Raw genomic sequence first — 21,915 nt, 5'->3', positions numbered from 1 at the left:
TTCTCTCTCTCTCTCTACCTTGGTTGTTGTGCATCTCACCTTACTTTCAACACTACTCATATAGTAAAATGGTCCATCAGATATCCTATTCACACAATGAGAAGAATACAATTGCTCCTTCACTCTTTTAAGGCATTACAGTCATTCCAGCCCTTCCTAGACAGATTCATGGTTATTGCATGTTCAAAGGTTTTTGGTACATTCGGAAACTCTATTGCATTTACTTGTTTAAAAGCTTGTTCTCTTTTTTGTCCATAACAGAACTGGGGGAATTAGGGCCCCCTCCCTTTTACAAACAGTTTTTTTAGCCAACCCAAACAAGCCAGAGGCCTGTTCAAACTATCAGGCAGTTATTCAACCACCCATATACCGGTGGGGTTTAAACTTGCAACATCCCATACATGGTGACTTGCACAAACTGCTCCTACCAGATGGAGCCCCCCCCCCACCGTTGATTAAAAGCTTGTTCTCTTGATGAACACTTTCATTTCAACACTATTTTTTAGTATTTATCTCCTCAATATCTGCTTAAAAATCAGAATAACAGATACAATAAAGAAGTCTTTTGCCATATGCAAACCATTGACGATACATGTTTGTACTGTTACAGCCGCCCATATCTTTGCAACATATCTCAGATGCAAAGCCCCCTTGTTTGAAATATGAAAGAAAACTTTTAACAAGAAAATTAGTTAAACCGCATCAGGTTGCCAAGCATTTGCTGGCAAAGTCCTAGAAACGACCATGCCATGAGACATTAACAGAAACATAATAATGATACTTCTATCACAGGAACCACTCAAATTTAAGTCCTTGTTTGGATTAGATAAAGATGCAAACTCTCTTACTATTCTGGATATGGATATGGATACGGAAAGAAAGATTGGGTGTTGGCTGGGCTTGGGCTGGGTATCGGTTAGAACCTCAGGAGCCTAATTGAACCTAGAGGAGGGTCCGAACTAACTAAGCCTGCACAGTTCTTATCACTCCAGGCCTCAGAACATGCCCTGTTCATGTGAGGCACAAATCTGGGATGGAGTTGGACCACGGTAGACTCCACTGCTATAGAAACTTTGCCCGACCTGAAAACCTGCTTTCACAAGAGGCCAGGCCATGGCCCAGTTCAATCAAGATGATGCCCAAACCAGCCCATTCTGGCATGGGTACACAAAAGGCCATTGGATACTTGGCCCAATCCCCACTAACCTTGTACACTCATGGCTCCTCAACTTTGAAGTATTCTGTTCCCCTCAAAATAAATAGATGCTCAAGTTTCCACAACCCACCATGACTAGATTTTCATTTCATTATTCCAATCACCTCAAGACCAGCTTGCAATCAGAATTTGTTTATTTGTCCATCACACTTTCACATTATCCAAGCAAAGAGGTATATAAAGCAATTAAATCTGCCAAAACAAAATTTTAGTAGTTCAAACTCCAGTGTACACAAGACATTTGCTTGCAAGATGACTTCACCATCCTCCAAGGATTCTCTACTCAAGGGTTCTCTTTTATTAAAGGCTTTCCTATACATATAATCCAGAAATTCTCCTTGAGGAGATGGGCTTCATTTCCATGCCACCACTATGGGCAGGTGTCCAACATGTTTCAAGAAGAGTCAGGCAGCATGGTTTTCCTGGAAAACCCAGTTAACCCTTCCTACCAAGTGATTGCTTCATGCAACGCTGTACTTGGATCTCATAAATAAATTCCTCCAGTCAACCAATTCCTTAAACACCACATTTGATAATGCAGTTTAGATTGTTCGGTGACAATGAAAGGATGTTAAGCACAAATCAGATAACATGAACCTTCAAGATTAAAAAGTCTTGAAGGAAAAGGCAGAGGAAGACTTTTCCATTTGCTCCAAATACAGATATCCCCTTGAATGACTAGTAATCACAACTATAAACCGCATACAAAACTGCAAACAAGGTCACTGACAGAAAATTTACAAGAAATCTTCAATAAATTCAAGAGATGGATGTAGGCTAAACATACTTTTCATGCGGACTGTGAACACCAATTGTTGGAAACAAAGGGCCCTTTATATTCTCATAGACTGATCCAACCAGTTTTCCATTTTTGCTGCATATCATATGTGACAATATAAGTTTGTAACTGGCAAATCAACAATGATGACAATGATGATTGTGTCGATAGAATAAATTCTAGGTAACCAATTTCCAGACACATATCAGTGGGAAGAGATAAAAAATTAAAAATGCTAGGATATTGGAAAAACAAAGTTGAAATATAATGGAAAATGTGAATAATAAAGATAGCCATTGATAAACTCAGAAAACAATTAATTTTGCATGAAAAAATTTGATAAGAAGAGTGGTGAAACTAAAAATGCTAGGCTATCAGAAAAATCACTTAGAAATATAATGGCACAGGTGAATAATGAAGTTACACCTTGACAAACTCAGGAAGCAACTAAGTTGCATAGAAGAAATAAGAAGAGTTATGAAATTCAAAATGCTAGGCTATCAGAAAAATAACCATGCAATATAATGGAACAGATGAATAATGAAGTTACACCTTGACAAACTCAGAAAGCAACTAATTTTGCATAGAAAAATATGAAAAAATCATTTAGAATTGATTCTACGTGTTAGCATCTAGTTAACAAAAAGGCCTAGAAATTAAAACAATCAGTTGGAGAAATAGGGAACTCCCATACGTGAAAAACAGTTCATGTGAAGCATAGTTTATGCCACCACCAACTGTATCACCAGTCGAAAATGTTGGGCCAAAGTTTTCTCCCCTCCCTTGTCCATGGTAAAGCAAGCCATCATCCCCATGGTATCCACAGCTACCAGCCTCCCAACTGCCAAAAATGAGAACTATAAAAATATCTCATATGAACCAAAAGGACATAACACAACAAAATAAAAGGAAAAAAACTAATGAAGCATAGATGGAGAAGAAATAACAAAGTTCGGCATGCTACCCATCAAAAAAAAGTGTGGATCCGTAAAAAGGCATTTAATTAAGGATTACGCCAGAATTAATGTTAAACATGGATATATTCAGAAAAAGAAAATAGACAGAGAGAGAGAGAGAGAAGAAACATTAACGTGAAAAAGAACTCATGCCATCCACCACTGGTACTTTTGTTCCCACTGCAGCTAGGCACCATCTTCTAAACCAACTGCAAACCATTCTTATTCAGATGTGTGTGTTAGTACTGTAATGAATCAAGGGCCTTCAATCATGAACAAAGTGTCCACCAAGGATCTAAACGTTTGCTCACCAAGGATCTAAACGGACAAGCACAAAAGTGGCCTCTAAGGGAACACTCGCAAAACCAACAAAGGGCACACACAAGAAGGCACACAAATGTAAAAAATATTAATTTACTAATAACCAAATATGCAAGAAAAGCATACATTGAATGAGGGGGTTCACCCCCCTTTTATATACAATAGAGAAGGCTCAAAAGAGTCATTGGAACTAGTTCAACGGCATTTGTAGCCGTTGGACTAGCTCCAATGGCTAATTCAAATCTAGTAAACTCTATGTTGACTAGTCAAAAAGAATAAAAATAAAACAAATAATTTTTAGAAATATATTACAAAATATATATTTCTACTAAAAAATTATTAGTTAAAAGAGGTCGGGGTAGGCCTAGGAAGACTTGGATGGAGATGATAGGAAAGGATATGAATGCTTTGAACCTCACCGAGGACATAGCATTGGATAGAAATGATTGGAGGAAAAGGATTCATGTGGAAGACCCAAAATGAATTTCTTTTTTGGTTCATATCGTTGACCCCAATTGTTTTGGGATGAAGGCGTAGTTGTTGTTGTTTGTTGTTGTATATTACAAAATATATATACATATGAATATATGTATATATGTATACAATATGTATACATATACAAATACAATACATATGTATGTATACATAAACATATACAATACATAAGTATGTATACATATACGTATGCATTATATTTATATACATTCTAACACTTTCCCTCAAACTTACAGTAAAATAACCGAAAATTTGTCTAAAAGGAAGCGAAATCTAGGAGCGGCGAGAGGTTTGGTAAAGAAGTTGGCCAATTGGTACTCTGATGTAACATAGGGTAGATCAATATTGTCATGTAGAAACTCATCTCATACGTAGTGAAAATCCATCTTGATATGTTTGGTGTGCTGATAAAATGCATGGTTGTTGACAATGTAGACCGCACTTTTATTGTCACAGTACATTTGTCAAGCTCACGTTACTTGAACTCCCATATCTACCAACAAACTTCTAAGTCAGGCCACCTCCATCGTTGCGACATTGATGGTCTGGTATTCAGCTTCAATAGATGAAAGAGATATTTTTTTTGCTTCTTGCATCGCTATGAAATAAGATATTCACCCAAAAAGATACAAAAAATTTGTTGTTGAGTGCTTGTTATTTGGATCACCTCCCAATTAACATCAGTATAAGCAATTAAATCCAATGTAGATGAAGTAGACAAGAAGAGACCTCAAAAAAGAGAATTCTTAATATATTTAATAATAAGCAAAATTGCTCCCATGTGAACAAAAGTAGGAGCGTGCTGAAATTGACTAATGTGTATCAATGTTGTATCATATTGTATCGTACAATACGGTATGATATCGTTATTATGGGCAAAAGTGATACGTACGAGTGTGTACAGCCCTGTATTGTTTTGTATCATACAATACAGGGTATATCATACGATACACCTTTGACACACTTTAAAAAGAGCCAGAACTTGTTTTTTATTTTTTAGGTTTTAAAGACCTCTTGAGGGCCGACTTCCTCATTTGTGTAGAGGCCAATAGAGGAGTATTCACACACCCTAGGAGTCATAAGAGCGATTTGGGAGTCAATATGTGCGCAAGGGAGAGGGCTTTCGCAGTTTGCTCAAGAGTGCATTTACACCATTTTTTCACTCAAAGAAGTAGGTTAAGGTAAAAAAATCTCTATTATGAGTAAAATTACAAAACTATCCTCTAAAAAAAATTTGCCTCGGAAACTTACGCCCCCAAACCCCCACCTCACGGCCAGAGGACATTGCCCCCCTCCAACTTACCATGAAAAATAGGGATTCATATCAAGAGAGAAATCAGGCTCCACACTCCTCCAACAAAGATGGTATCATATGATCCAAAATGACAATGAGGCTCTTAAATAATGAGTGGAAACCGATTGAAAATCGAGTGCCACTATTACCATAATACTTTTGTTTATGTAATATGAAAGTATGAGTTTTGTGACATGTTCTTGATTGCAAGATATTTAATATTTTGCATTGTTCTTGTAAGATAGTTGACATTTGATGATGTCTTATGCAACTCATAGAGACATAAATGCTTCATATGTGATTTTATGGTAGTATTATGTGAAATTCATCATTATTTCATGTATTGTGATTTTTTTTTTTGTTAATTTTTTCTGATTTTTCATTATTTTTTTGGAAAATTTGAAAAAAAATATTAAAAAATTAAAATTTTTTACTATACTATACTATACGATACGATGTGTATCTTATTTTGGGCCCAACCGATATGGGTAATGATATGATACTTACAACATTGGTGTATACATCATATGCTATATCAAGTCTAGTAATTGAAAGGTAAAACCGTAAAAGAGTGCTCCAATAAGCTATCTACAAGGAGTTGGAACTTTAAGAAGTTCCCATTATCGATTCTCAACTTGGCATTGACAACCTCAGGAGTATCAACTCTCTTATCATCCGTGATTCTAGACTTGAAGACAATGTAAGAAGCAAATTTAGATTAAGACAACAAATACCCTCTAAGGGAGTAACCAACATCAATCCCTAGAAAGTATCTTAAAAAACCCAAATTAGTCATTTCAAAATGGTTTTTGAGAAGTTTTTAAATGTTTTCAACTCTCTGTTTATCTCCTTCGGTGATGATCATGTCACTTACATATAGGAGGAGAATAATAATACCTGCATTAGTAATCTTAACAAACAAAGTTGTGTCAATCAAACAAATTTTAATGCCAATATCAAGCATAACTTTGTTAAACCTGTCGTACCAAGCTTTCAATGCATATTTGAGACCATAAAGCGCTTTATTCAAATGAAGAACTTTTTTCTTAGGAATGTTCACACAAGGGGTGAATCCATATATACTTCAACTAAATTTTCACTAAGGTATATAGGTCACTTTCTTGCAAAAGCTACGGCTATTAATGTCCCAATAGTAGTCATCCTAGCAACTGGAGCAAAGGTTTGTACTTGGGTGAAAATGAGTCATAAGACAAACTTTTCAGGTGGTTGAGGTTCTAGATGACATGATTTGCACTTCAGACTGATCAGAATATTTTTTCAATGCACATGGATGCTTAAGATCCCTACGCCTATAATACTGCAAATAATTTTTGTCACCATGAGATTGCGCTTCACTAATCAGATCATTTTGTTCTTCATTAATCATATTATTTCTAAAGTCATTGTCATTATCAATATCACATTCATAATCACAATCATCAATATCATACTTCGAAATTAATTTAACAAAAAGAAATTACTCTGTTACTTGGAATTTTAATAATCAAAGAAACTTCATTTTCTAAGGACACATTTCTTGAAACATATAATTTTTTACTTTTAACATCAAATCACTTGTAACCTTTTTTATTATCTGCATAGCCTAAAAAGGCATAAGGGATGGCACAGAGGGGAAGTTTGTCATTTTTTTAGTAAAAACAAAGCATTTGCACCAAAAAACTCTTAGTCTAGAATAATTAAGAGCTAATTTAAAAGGTTTTCCAATTTATGTCATTTTGCAAATAAAAGGATGGCATTCTATTGATGAGATACACAACGATTAAAGCATATTCAGCCCAAAAATCTTTTGGTATTTAGTTTTCTACAAGGTCCTTGTAGTTTCCATAATGTGCTTGTGTTTTCTTTCAACTAAATCATTTTGTTGTGGTGTGTGAGAGCAAGATTTTTTATGTGTAATGCCATGCAAATTTAGATAATTCTTAAATTCTTTTGATAAAATTTTTTTACCTAAATCGATACGAAAAATACAAATATTATTTTCAAACTTATTTTTGACCAATTTGTAAAATATTTCAAAATATAAGAAAACTTTGAATTATGTCTAAAGAAATAGATACAGGCATGCCTAGAAAATTCATCAACAAAAATTACATAATATGGATATCCACCCCTTGATATAAGGGGCGTTGGCCTCAAACATCCGAATATATTAACTCAAAGAGTATAGAAGAAACAAAAAATATTTATTGAAATGATAATCTCTTCATTTTTACCAAGAATACAATATTTACAAGTAAAATTTTAAGAACTACAAAAAAAATTCAAATTTGAAAAATACTGAATTTTAGATACATTAGGATGACCATGTCTTTTGTGCCATAAATCCAAATCCAATTTTCGAACATTACAACAAAAGGCATTCTTGGGTATTTCCAAAAAATCCATATAGTAGAAGCCTCCTTCTCTATAGACTTCCCCAATCAGCTTCCCTGCAGTCAACAACCATCAGACGAGAATGAGACATTACATCCATAATTAGATATTTGAGAAACAGACAAAAGGTTTAAATTTAACTTAGGAATATATCTAATTTTTAGAATAATAAATTTTGAGTTTTGAAAATTACTTTTGAAATTCTATATTCTTTACCATCAGCACTAAAAACATTTGACACACTTGAGTTAGTATGACATTGAGATAAAATATTACTATTGGGAGTCATGGAAAGATGCATTAGAGTCAAGAAGCAAATGAGATTTATTGGGATTGGAGAAAGATGAAATTGCGGCTCTAGTTGAGGAAGATACCCCTTTTAAAAGAGGTTGAAGCGCTTCCCGCAATTGAGCCAAAGACATGTTTCCAACGAATGAGTCTTATGGGTTGCTAATGTCCTTGGCCTCTTGAGGTGAACCAAACGAAGTCACGTTCTTCTCTTCCCTCCTTAGTTTTGGACATTGAGGCTTAATGTTTCTTAATTCATGGCAACAGTGACATTATTTTTCTCTTGTCATACTCATTGCCTTGTCTCCCGAAATGAGGCGGCTTATAAGTACATGTAATTTCCCGACCTAGAGGCGTCTAAAACTTAATCATCTTTTTTTTATAGTACACCTCCTTAACCTATTCTCCTCCATACTTAACTCCTCAATAGTGTCAACAATAGAGAAAAAAAATCCTCTATAAAGGAAGGATGATTTGGTGGTCTCAAATTCCGATCTCAAACCGTTTATAAATTGATATAAATATTTTATATCAACTTGCTTTTATAGGAGCTTAATATCTTCAAGACAATGTCACTTAGGTTTAAAAAGAGTCAACTCTTCCCATAATTCGGATAACTCATTGTAATATTCCCTAATACTTTTGTCACCTTGGGTCTTGGATCGAACTTTGTCTGGCAAGTTGCACACATGTGCAATATCCTTAAGAGAATACATATTTTTTAGATATCGTACTCAAATTTTACAAGACCAAAGCATTTTTTAATATCAACACTACTAATAAGCCAAGACATAACTCATTCTACACGCTTTCCATTTTTTCTCATAGGTGACTAAAACCTTGGTTTTCTCACCATCTGAAAGAGGCACTTCCTTCTCATTCTCCACCTTAGTGAGAACTAGTTTAGGCTTCAGATCCAATCCATCCACTAGTCCCCACAACCATTTTCCCCAAATATGGTGCTTCATAATTGAAGACCACATTACATATTTTATACCATTAAGTTTTATGGGCATGATGGTGACACTTTTTGTGTCATTCATTCCTACATAGGGTGAGAGAGATGGAGAGAGGAGACAAAAGAGATGCAATGATAAAGAGAGATGAATACAGAGAACAAGAGCACGAGCACCACACCATGAACTTTTGGGTAGGATCAATGAGCACCCGAACCAAAGAACCAAGTCAATCTTTAAATGCATGATCACACGAACACTTGAATGTGAGTCACCAATGAGAAAGCACCACCAAGCTCTGATACCATGTAATGAATCAAGGGCCTTCAATCACGAAAAAAGTGTCTACCAAGGATTGAAATGGATAAGCACAAAAGTGGCATCCAAGGGCACACTCGCAAAACCCACAAAAGGCACACACAAGAAGGCTCACAAGTGTAAAAAAATATTAATTTATTAATAATCAAATATGCAAGAAAAACATACATTGAATGAGGGGGTTCACCCCCTTTTATATACACTAGAGAAGGCTCAAAAGAGTCATTGGAACTAGTCCAACGGCTATATTTGTAGCCGTTGGACTAGCTCCAACGGCTAATTCAACTTTATGTTGACTAGTCAAAAAGAATAAAAATAAAATGAAGAAAGTTCTACAAATATATTACAAAATATATATATATAATACATATATATATTATATACATTATATTTATATACATTTTAACATGTACATTTTTTTGGTCTGATCAAAATAGCAGTCCATAGATCCTGGTCCTTGTATTTGTTTTCAACAATTGTATCGATTCAAGGCTTGAAAGATAAAAATTGAGATTACCTTATTAGTAGAGTAGGGTACCCAGCCTTCTCAGAAAAGGAGAGAAAAAAAAGTTACTCAGCGAATTTGAAAACAAAGACCATACTCTTTTATAAGTTAGCAAATGTGTTAACTCATTATCCTTTTCTTCTTTTCCAATAACGGTTGTATGTATTGTACTGTATCGTACGATACGTATCGTTACTTTTGAGTTTTGTGATACGATACACACTTGTATCGCGATATGAGTATATATCATACCCGTATAGTGTATCGTACGATACACCCATGTATCGTGTTGTATCGTACGATATAGTATGTATCATACTTAAAAAATGTTGAAAGTTGTCTTTTATTTTGGGTTTAAAAGGCCTCTTAAGGGCCGAGTTCTTCGTATGTCTAGAGTTCGTTAGAAGGGAATCCACAAACCCTAGGTTCTGTGATCGATTTTGGGGGCCGATTTGTGGACAAGGAAGAGAGCTTTTGCGATTTTATCAAGAGTACATTTTCACCATTTTTTTACTAAGTGGGTTAAGGTACAAAATCCATATTCTTTGCTTCTTATTTAGTGTTTTTTGGGAAAGGTGTGTCTAGTGCTTCTTATTCTTTACTTCTTATTGAGCTTTTTAATTGGTTATGTTTTATTTTAGATCCTTCAATGTCGTCGTCACGTTCATGTCATATTAGAGATGATCCTCCATAGCAATACTGCAGAAGCATTGATGACGCACCACGACTAGGGTTACCATTAAATTTTAGATGTTTGTTTTGTGATATTATTATAGGTGGATTGCATAGATTTAAGCAACATATTGCAGGTCAAGATCAAAATGTATGTTTATGTAATTCTCCATTTATTCCTGCCACTTTTCGTGGTGATGTTATTGCTGAACTAGAGGAAATTCGAAGAAAAAGAATTTTGCAAAAATGCAAAAATGAAGGACTTCCAACTATTGTTGCAGATTCTGAAGATAATGATGATGACCCAATTGCCAAAAAATAGCCAAAGATAAAGAGATCAGCGCGCAAAAGTTGGATGCTACACTGAGAAAATATTGCCCTAATGTTTAGCAAATAGGCTCTAGAAGATAGTTTAGTTTTAGAATCTTTATAGTTTAGAACTTTAGAGATGAAGATTGTCATGTAAGACGTTGATTAAATGTAATGTTTTTAGTTATCATCAACTCTTAGTAGTTTAGTTATGACTTATGACATTTTAATATGACTTGGACGTGAATTTAATATTGTTAGTTAGTTGGTTAAATGTAAGGCTTTAATTGTGTTTAAAATTTAAATTATGTATGTCTTCTATTTACATTGTCAGTTATCAGTTGCATGGTTTGTTATTAATTTAAATTATGTAATTGTCTTCATATGTGATTTTATGGTTGTATTTTGCGCAATTCATCATTGTTTTATGTGATATGATTTTTTTAGAATTTATGCTAACTTTTTCTGATATTTCTAGATTTTTTTGGAAATTTTTTATTAAAAATTTATGATACATTTACGATACGGTGTTACTTTGGGCCTGACCGATATGGGTAATGATATGATACAACCCCGTTTCCAATATAAAAACTAAAACCTATAATACAGAGATCAACAATGTATCCCATAATGACTGGTCCGAGAAGGCAAAGCATACCTAACATGGACTTGTAGGCATGGTCCACGCATGCCCAAGCATGTCGGTCTAAGTGGGTAGAGTTCTTTGGAATGGTACAGTTATTTCGCTCTTTTGGTTCTTGGTCTAGTCCAAATACAGGTCCTGGCCTCACAGCTTACTTTAGAAAACTTCTACTACTAAAACGAGCCCACGTTGAATTATACTATTGTATTATTGGATGGGGGTGCATTTTAAGGTCTTCTTTGTATTTGTTCTACCTAGAGCTTTACGGCAGGGAACAATGCATATCAATGTTGTGAATAGCATGGAGACGTAGCAAGGCATAAGACCCGTTCGTGAAGCGAGGCATAAGACCCGCTCATGAAGTGAGGTGTAAGCCTTGAGGCATAAGCTTCATAAAAAAACATTTAAAATGATTACTTAATTAATTAATTTGTTAATTTTTAATAAAAAAAAGTATTATATTAATTAATTGTATAGAAAAAAAGTAATTTTCTAAAGAAGAAGAAGAAAATTGGAAGAACAAGAAGGAGAAGAAGAAGAAGAAAAAGGAGCAGGAAAAGAGACGAAGAAGGAGAGAGAGAGAGGGAGTACGTATCGACAGAGGTGAGAGAGAGAGAGAGCATGAGAGAGATTTTTTTCTTCTTCTTCCTCTGCTGAGAGAGAGAGGGAAAAGGGAGTGTCCTATCGAGCCTCCCTCTTTTCCTTTTAAAAAGAAAGGAAGAATGAGGTGTGTGCCTCAGCCTTTAGGTAAGCCTCAAGGCCCATGAGGCGCATGCCTCACAGTGCCTTGCCCTTTGTTAGCGCACCTCGAAGCACCAGGGGCATGCCCTTTGCACCTTGAGGCGTGCTTTTCACAACACTAGTGCATATGAATTGAAGATTTCATGCTCCCCAAAATATGGAATTTTTTCCTTGGGTCATTTTCAAGGGATTGCCTTTTATAGGATGATTACTGCAAAGAGCTTGAAGCACATAAACAACATTTTTCAGAGGTTTAAATAAAAATTGTGTTAGAGACCGAGGAGCACTTGAAAAAAATGTTGCATTAAGTGGAAGATGTTTTTTGGTGGTTATAGCTTGGAAACAGTCTTAACAAACTTAGTCGTCAAAGTTGGGACAAGGTAGCTGACTGGGAGCAAAGTCAGGATAGGTGCAGAGCTAGTGCCTACATCACAAGGACATGCCATTTTGGGTGTGCCCCTAGTGACATGAGCGCACAGGCTCAAACATGATGACACAAACATGTCACATATGGACATTATTCTAAAAAATTTTAATGATATTTTAACATTTTTTAATAGTTTTCAATAAAATGTTCTTTTTACTATTAAAATGTCAAAATGTAATCTTTTATTACTCAAAAATTAAAAATGAACTTGCAAAAAAGTCCCAACATGCCTCATGCCTTACAAAACCTGGGGGAAAAGGAGATAATCTTGTAGCTTGGGAGATCTTAGTTTTATTTAACAAAGAGATTATACCTTCTGCAATTGCTGGGTCATCCTGAAGTGTACTAGACCATGAATCATGTTGACTAGTGTCATCAAGCAGGAAAAATGCCCTTTTTGGCTATTCATAACCAACACCTTTGGTTCACATTAATGGGAACTGAGTTACTCCAAATATACAATACATGCACTTCGCATTATTCATTGTAGCCATATGTATCTGTTATAGAATTAAGAACAGCAACCTGTTTAGGGATCTATTTGGTAAAAGACACTCATTAAAATGTAGCATGCAGCAATATGCAATACGTGCATCCCCACAAATTTATTTCCCTAGGGAGCTCTCCCAAGATGCACCATCCAATCCTGGAGCATCAGAGTTTTCTTCGACTTCTTTTTCTCCTTCCATTGGGAAGGGACATAGATCAGAGGAGGACAAAAACCTCAATAATTGATCTTTAAGGTGCTTCTGCTATCAATTAGATCATTCGTCCATATAAACTAGTATATGGGCCATACTTAATTCTTTATATATCAGCTTCTATGAAGTTTATGTTTTTGCTATAGCTTCTAAAAATCAGTTCCCTTTGGACAATGGATAAGAAGAAAGCCTATTATGTTTGTTTCTCCTTAGATTTCCTAGTACTAGCAATAAGAAATTTTAATACCAGTGGATTTGATCTTTTTTCCTTCTTTCTATTTCTACAGTAGAACTCGGAAAATGGCATCTAATTTTTTGTCAAGAGTAACGCAAAATGAAAAAATCAATGTCATGCTTCATAACTTAGATAAAGAAAAACTCCTCAGCTTTAGATCTTAAAGCAGTAAATTCATGTCATTAAAAAGGTAAATAGATACAAAGAAACATAAAAAAAACAAACATCGCCTTACCCAGGCTGCCTCCGCATCTTGAACCGCTCGACCGTGAAACCAATTGAAATCGTTCCCTTTTGACCAGCATCCCTGATATAAATCTCAAAGTAATACATAAGCCTACGAACAGGCGCAGGGCAATTGCTCTGCACAGCGCCCACATCGTGCCCATGTCGAGCATTTGCTGTATATTGAACCGACAGCTTATCTGTCAACACCACCAAGAAACCGCACCCGTTAGTGGTGTTCAGATAAGTCGGCGCCTCCTCTTCCTCATCCATGTCCAGCTCCTCCGAACCGCGTCGAACCACAAATTTCGAAACATCCAAACCCTTAACCTTCTCCACTGGTTTGCTCACCATTTACACTGATCCGAAGCTATTGCAGCCACCTAAATCCCTAAAACTACCAAAAACCCTAATTAAGCAGAAGAAGAAAGCAATCTCATCTATGTAGGCAGTCTAAAAGACAAACCACGATTCAAACAATTTATTAAAAAAAAGACCTAATTCCATCCCCCAACAACCACAAATCCCTCAAACTAGTAAATTTGAAAACCCCAACTTACGGAGCAAAAACTTTCACTAAACAGAAGAAGAAAGACATCTGATTTTCTCAATGATCGCCTAAAACAGCGGAACCGACACCCTAATTCAATTTTCGACAAAATCTGAGAAAAAAAAACAACGAAATGTGTCTCGAAGTTCCAAATAAACCGAATTCTGAGGGAGAAATTTCCAAGGAATGGGATCGATGAAACCGAATCAGATCCATCATCATCATCACCAACATCAAAAAATTGAAGTAAACAAAAATCTTACTCGAAGAGAAATCGGCTTCCTTTGAAACGAAGAAATCTCTCTCTCCTCTCTCTCTCTCTCTCTCTCTCCCCGCGAAAGTAGACTTGTCCTCGGGAATTCCTCGGCGAGGCAACGAAGACGAAAGGATCAAGAGTAATTTATCAAAAACCACCTAACTTACCATTATTCACCAGGAACGGCAAATATTTCAGTTATCACATTCAACTGCCCACTTTTATTTGAATGGGATTTAATATACCCTCTTGAGGCAAAAAATAACCTTTTCATCCTTATTTCATAATACAACTCAAGTTATGCCCTTATGTTAAACAAACCAAATAAAGGGCACTTTAGTCACTCTCTCTAACTATGAGTGATACCTCGAAATTTAAAACCCAAAAAATTATCAAAAATTTTGGAAAAAAATTATCTTAAAGCACTGACGGTGAAAACTCAAAACATTATTTACATCATTCTAGACAAAATATAAAGAATGTTTAAAAATTGAGAAACAAAATATTATGAACAAAAAATCTTAAGTTGGATCCTCCAAAGAGTACGAGTCCTCGGAGTTGCTCCCGCTTTATTGTATTCATTGACCCCTACCTGAACAAAACCCATTAAAGGGTAAGACTTTTGACAGTTTGGTAAGTTTATACCAATTTTGATAATTCGAAATATTAAAATAATTCAGATATTACAATTTTTCAAGTATTTTCATAGAAAAGAAGGACAAAATAAATAACATAATTGTTTGCATTGTTAGAGAATAGTTTCATTTCAAATTGTGATTCAAAAAGTCTTTGTTTCAATGATTAATCATCAACCCTAATACATGAGGGAAGATAATCGCAAACACCCGAAGTATTTTGGGGGTATCTTTGGGGGTCCGAATGAGCGTCACATATGTAAGCACGTGGAGCTCGTATCCCTGTGTGTATCGGCAACATCGGAGTCCGGTGCGGTTGCAAAGACTTAATAACGCAAAGCATCTAGAGGCAGAACCGGATTTGGATCCAAATCCAAATATCTAGACCTGTTCCCGACGTCGCTACCCAAGGCGATCAACATGCTTACAGGACGCCCCTGGTCCTTATGAATCTCTCAGTTAGCCGATGTTTGTCGTGCTCCTTTTATTGTCTTGATTCCGTTGAGGAATCGTATTTTGGACTTTGTTTTATCAATAATTATTTTATATAATTTTTACTTTTTATTTTTTTAGGAGCTGGATTCTACAGATCCGAATTGTTTTGGTACCCTGTAGGATCTTTTTGTGGTACTAGAGGGTGTATGGGGTCCAAGGGTAGTTTTTATTTTTTCGCAAATTCGCTTCTCTCTTGGTGTTGGTGCAGGATCCAATTCGCAACCTATTTAGATCTGGATCTTGATCCATCTTCATGAGGAGGGTCCTAGGAGGTGCCACTTTAGTGTTTCATCTTGGACCTCATTTTAATTCATATTGACCAGTCCAAAGTCAAAAATGGATTGTTGGTGGAGTTATTAGCATTTGACAAAATCTAGGCTTGCACACTCATCTTTTGTGCAAAGCTTGGGAAGGCCCAAGGTCTCTTTATTATGGCTCTTCCCAAGCAACCTAAGCCCTTAACTATGGAGGTCGACCAAGGGGTTGGGGGGTCTTATTCATTTTTTAAATTGGTGGTGTGGCTGGTTCTAGAGAGAGAAAAAATGAGTTTTGGTGTGGTTGGTACTTGAGAAAATCTTTTGAATGTGGATGTTTGGTGGAAGGTTGCTTGGAGAAGAAGGTGAAACTGTGTATCACCTTGTGAGTGTGGAAGTGGAACTCGTGGGTGGTCCCATTCGTTGAGGCTGATCTAAACTTGTTCGTGGTGGCTGAGATTTCGGCACCTCCATTCGTGGCTCATTTGTTGTGGCATCGGTTGCTTCCCAACGACGGCTATTCCAACTTCAAACTGGATACTTGCGGGTTTCTCATTTTGCTTGTCTAATTTTTTTTATCGCATGTAATGTGTGTTAGTCATTTCATCTTGCTGAAAGTGTGACTAGTTCATTGCCTCTTTTGAATGCATGATTAGATCATTTTATGTTAAAAATCAGATCGCTCAATCAAGTTAATTCCTGGAATATTCAGTGTGATTTGAAACTCGTTATTTCAACAAATTTCGTAAAATTGTGGTCTCGGTTCATCAGAGACATCTTCAAAGAAATGGTTGTATCGGTCTCGATACAGATCCACTTTGTAGTTAAGACTATTTCATGATTCGGTCGTTTAAGGCCCTGAAAATTTCTATCAAAGTCTCGGGATGACAGTGATCCACTATTATTAATTTGGTTTACCCATGCATGAAAATTAGAAATTTTTTATTCTGTAAAAAGCTAAGATTGAAACCCACATCTTTCATGTTTGGTAATTTTATTGAATCATTGTCTTTGTATTCCGAAAATATCGATTTCTATTGTCATTGAATACTTGAATATTATTTCCTGCAATAATATTTTTTTATATCATTCTGGATATTCAAAATTTTGTAGACGATTGTAGAGACATCAAAAAATTATGAACTTTAGTGTTCTGGAAAGGTCTAGATCTGACCTTTATTTCGTCAATTGTGAGTTTTCACAAACTTCAATGTTGGAAGGGTCAAAAATCCCTTCAAACAGTCTGCCCCTGAATTTTGATAATATGTGTTGGACTTGTTTAATAGTCCCAGTGTCGAGTCCGTGGATCAGACGTTCTTGCTCTGAATCTGGTGTTTTTAAATTCGTTAGAAAGCTGTGTGAATCGCACACAACTTTCATTTGGACTGCCTCTATCGAAACAGAGCGTACGAGTCTCAAAAATATGTTTTCCAAAGTTTTGTTCGGACTCTACATCGTATAAGCTTTTGCATGCATTTGGATCCGTTTGGATTCTAGATCATAGATCCGTGTGTACCGAGTCCACCGTAGCATTGCATCATTTAAGTACCCTTTCACGCCATTCTCGCCATGAAACGAGTATTATAGAAAATGATAAAAATGCCCTCTATCCAGAAAAGGGAGGATGATCATAACTCTTTAAAGTCCAAACATTTTGTTTTCGCCCTAAGCACTAAACTCTTATATTGTCACAGGAGCTCCTCGCAATATTTCACCTTAAACATTTTGGATCATCCTTTGACAATACATCATCTGTTGTAATAGGAACTTCCTTTGACGACACATCATTTGTCGTCGTTTGTTGTCATCGGAGCACCCTTTGCCATCGTCTGCTGTCGTCGGAGCACCCTTTGTCATCGTCTATTGCCGTCAAAGCACCCTTTGTCGTCGTCTGCTCGTGAGAAATAGTTGAACTACCAGAAGAATTAGCATTTTATTTATTGTTCATTATGATACCAGGGTGCAAGCGTCAAACTGAGTGGACAAAGAATAATGATTTATAAAAGAAATAATGGTGGCAATGTCGAACTGAGTAGACATAGAGCGACGATTTACAAAAGAGATCATATCAGAGAGTAGCGATTTATAATAGAAATCATCAGATTAGAGAGTAAGGATTTATAGTATAAATCAAATCAGATATTAATGATTTATAGTAGAAATCAGATTAGAGAGTAGCGATTTACAGTAAAAATCAGAGAGTAACGATTTACAGTAGAAATCAGATGAGAGAGTAGCGATTTATAGTAGAAATCAGATCAGAGAGTACCAATTTACAGTGAAAATCAGATAAGAGAATAGAGATTTACAGTAGAAATCGCTACTTTCTTATTTGATTTCTACTGCAAATCGCTACTCTCTGATCTAATTTTCACTGTAAATCGCTACTATCTGATCTGATTTATATTGTAAATCGCTAATCACTTATCTGATTTTTACAATAAATCGCTACTCTCTGATCTGATTTTCACTGTAAATCGCTACTCTCTAATCTGATTTCTACTGTAAATTGCTACTCTCTGGTCTGATTTCTACTGTAAATCGCTACTTTCTGATGTGATCTCTTTTATAAATCATTGTTCTTTGTCTACTCAGTTCGACGTTACCACCATTATTTTTTCTATAAATCATTATTCTTTGTCTACGTTGTTCGACACTTGCATCCTGGTATCATGATAAACAATAGTCAGAATGCTAATTCCTCTCGTAGTTCAACTATTTTTCACGAGCAGACGATGACAAATGGTGCTTCGACAATAATAGACGACGACAAAGGATGCTCCGACGATAGCAGACGACGGTAAAGGGTGCTCTGACAGCAACAGACAATGACAAAGCATGTATCATAAAAAAGAGCTCCAATTATAGCAGATGGTGCATTGTCAAAGGGTAATCTGAACGTTCATCATCAAATTCATTTCCTGCTGCAAAGCGATTCTATGTGCAGCTGGTGATACATTCTCTCCAAGCAAACTAGCACATTAGTAATGACAGCCCACTGTACCATTTTCCTCGGACTGTGGTTGATTCATAGAGATTCTAGCAATGATGCACTCTTCAAAATATGCTTCATAAACTTTAGCTCAGGCACTGTCCTCTTGAAGGAGCCGATGGGCTCCGACTTAGGCAATAATAAGAGTCGCAGGAATATGTAAAGCTATTTACGGGTGGATATTTCTGTCAAAGAAATATCTATTTTATGGGAGAACATTTTCGTCAAACACATATTTAACTTTTTTATATATTATTTTATTATAAAATCAACATTGGCATATGAATTATTGTGGGTCACAAGATATTCCTCCATACACACCGAAACACGCAAATTTGTCTTCGAGTGACAACACACAACACCCTCCCCCTATTATATATAGGGAGGGAGAGGCTTGGGCCAATACCTATTCTGCCCTCCCTTCCAAAGAGTCATTTGAAGGGTTTACATTTGTACATCCTTCTAAAACAATGGATGCAAAACCGAGTGCGTGGAAGGGGTGTACCAGATCCAGATTCAGTCCACCGTACCCAATTAGTTATTTAACTGCCAGGTTAATTTATTTTTGTATTAGTTACTTCAATTATTTGTTAAAGTAACCATTTTGTTTTATTGAAATTAACATATATATGTATATATAGTCTTGTTTAAATTATTTGTATTCAGAAAATACCCCTTATGTATTTTACATATTCCGGTTATGCCCTTTCTTGGGTAGAAAACCCTTATTCCTGTAAAGCATGTCTCGGGCTCGTATGAACTCAGATTTTAACGAATTCACTTGCGTTTTTTTTGAATTTTTGATGCAGTCTCAACCGTGCATTTAAAAATCACAAAATGGGCTATCACATTATCCCTCACTTTCTATATTTATATTCGATCAGAACTTTTCGAAAAGTTGTCAAATATTGCACCATGGGCATGACCTCTATACTGAAAGCTAGAAATTCATTTCTTCAAATTTTATCATCCATTAGCAAAACAAATACTCATCTTGCCACAATTGTTCCGCTCATATAATAGGCGCGACAAGTGAATGTCATTGACGACACATCACAAGTTTGAAACCCACAGGTACTGTCCCTTGTCACCAGGTCGAAACTGGGTGTACTCCCCGGTGAGCAGGGGAACCTCAAGCGTTTTACCAACCAGAGGCCAGCCACGATCGTTAATTGGGGAGGGAAAGTTTTCCTTGGATTATCCAAATATTTTATATATATATATATATATATATATATATATATATATATATATATATATGAGAACTGAACATATTAGGCTCCATTTTCTCGTTCTTGCTAGTTAGACCCCATAGTTTGAAGTATTGTACGATAGATTTGAACTGTTAGATGTGTATAACATGCTCTATTTAGTGGGAATCAACTCTTGGATCATCTTTTTTGATAAAAAAAATTATTTTTATGAGCCAGAAAAATTAATGCCTTCATAGCCATTGATTTTTGGATCCCCGAAAAAACCTGTATACAATTCATATTCCAGTTATCTAAAAGCCGGTTCTCACTAAAACAATTACTCTCTCTCTCTCTCTCTCTCTCTCTCTCTCTCTCTCTCTCTCTCTCTCTCTCTCTCTATATATATATATATATATATATATATATATATATATATATATATATATATATATATATATATATATATATATATAAAGCCGTTGAATGTAAGAAAAGTCTTAAGCCATGGTTGTGACTGCTGCAAAAGACAGTCCTCCTTAATGGCGGTCTAAACTGATATTAGATGTCCTCTACTTTTTTTAAGGACTTGACAATTATGAATGTAAGATTTATCCACTCAATCTAACACCATAGATGTCTTAGGCATCATTTGTTCGATAGGGATCGCACTTTGAATCACGATGCCTCGACATGTTATGAAATTTTAGTGCATTGCAAACTTAATCTCTTCAACAGCACACTTACACATTACAATCTCATGAACCAAATTCTATTAAATATGTAAAACATATCTACAGTGTCTGGCCGACAAAAACATTCACAAAATGTTGAATCTTTATTCTCCCTATTTAATCAGAAACTCTATGTACACACACATACACATAGATAAGTCAGCTTAAGCTCAGAAACCAGCCAAGTTTGAATAAGGAACGCTCAGTTCTTTCTGCTCTTTTGCCAGCCCTAAGCCTAACTAATCAATGTCCATTTGGATAAGGACTGTTTAGAGGTTCAATTGGGGAGACTTGGAGACACGAGGAGCTATCATAGTTAAGATAAAACAAGGGCATTCATTAAAAGAACCCATTTGGAATTCTGAGGAGAGACGCCAAATGGTTGGTTTTTTGTGATGCCAAAGGGTCAGATCCGGAACAGCTAGGAAGTCGGATCCAGAACAGATTTGGATCAACCAAAACAACCACCATCATGGATCCCACTCATTTGCATCGCTAATTGATACCAAAGCCCATGCGAAATCTCTTTCACTAGGGGCATTTTGCATGCAGCAGAATCCCACGAAAATGATGCATTTCCACAGGCCCCTCATCTGCAACACAAACAGGCAACTCATTTTCTGCGAGGAAAACAAGCCCTCTTTTATTCAGCAGAAGGAGGCACCATTTGGGGTGGCAAAACCAGACACGACCCGCCAACCCGCCTCTTAGGCGGGTTCGGGTTTGGAAAAAATGAACCCGTTTAATAAACGGGTCGACCCGCCTAACCCGTTTAATAAACAGGTCAGGTTTGTGTTAGGGGTATGCCAACCCACCAACCCGCCTGACACGTTTAATAAACGGGTTAGGCAGGTGGGCCAACCCGCCAACCTGAGAACCCATTTACCCAACCCATTTATTAAATGGGTTGGCGGGTCGTGGTGGGTTACCCGTTTATTAAACGGGCCAGGTTCGTGTTTGCCACAGCCGACCCGTTTAATAAACGGGTCGGGTTCAGGTTGAGGTATGCTGACCCACCAACCCACCTGGTCGACCCGCCAACCCGACACGATTGCCACCCCTAGGCACCATATCCATAGTGACAAATATCGCGAGATTTATGAAAATCTCGCGATAATATCGTGAGAAATTGCCTGAAAGTTTAAAAGGGCAATTTCTTGCAAAATTTTCAAAATATCCCGAGATTTATGAAAAAACATAAATACCATGATTTAAACACGATATTTACATTTTAAATGGCTATTTACCGTGAAAAATGATGTATTTTTTTTTTAAATAATTTTTATTAATACTTATAAAAAATAAATTTTATATTTTTATATTTTTTAATTTTAT

General features: G+C 36.1%; 1 protein-coding gene across 4 annotated transcripts in view; it reads right to left on the bottom strand.

Annotated features, from left to right (window-relative positions):
* LOC149817294 (ran-binding protein M homolog) overlaps positions 1-14,398 on the bottom strand; it is a 58,332-nt gene extending 43,934 nt beyond the window's left edge. The window contains exons 1-4 of one of the 4 annotated variants that reach the window (XM_089988092.1): positions 14,288-14,398; positions 13,485-13,871; positions 2,689-2,835; positions 2,004-2,090 (exon numbers count right to left, since the gene is read on the bottom strand). In XM_089988092.1, coding sequence (XP_089844218.1) covers positions 2,004-2,090; positions 2,689-2,835; positions 13,485-13,828 — 578 coding nt within the window. In that variant the 5' untranslated portion in view covers positions 13,829-13,871; positions 14,288-14,398. Of the gene's footprint in view, positions 1-2,003; positions 2,091-2,688; positions 2,852-13,484; positions 13,872-14,287 lie in introns of all 4 variants that reach the window. The other 3 variants (XM_089988095.1, XM_089988094.1, XM_089988093.1) reach the window with 3 other exon arrangements.
* Positions 14,399-21,915: the final 7,517 nt, after the last annotated feature.

This window comes from Nuphar pumila, chromosome 14 (genome assembly GCF_984573655.1).
Source record: "Nuphar pumila chromosome 14, dmNupPumi1.hap1.1, whole genome shotgun sequence".
Lineage (NCBI taxonomy): Eukaryota > Viridiplantae > Streptophyta > Magnoliopsida > Nymphaeales > Nymphaeaceae > Nuphar > Nuphar pumila.
The sequence above is the reverse complement of the archived record's forward strand: the minus strand, read 5'-3'. Positions and strand labels throughout refer to the sequence as shown.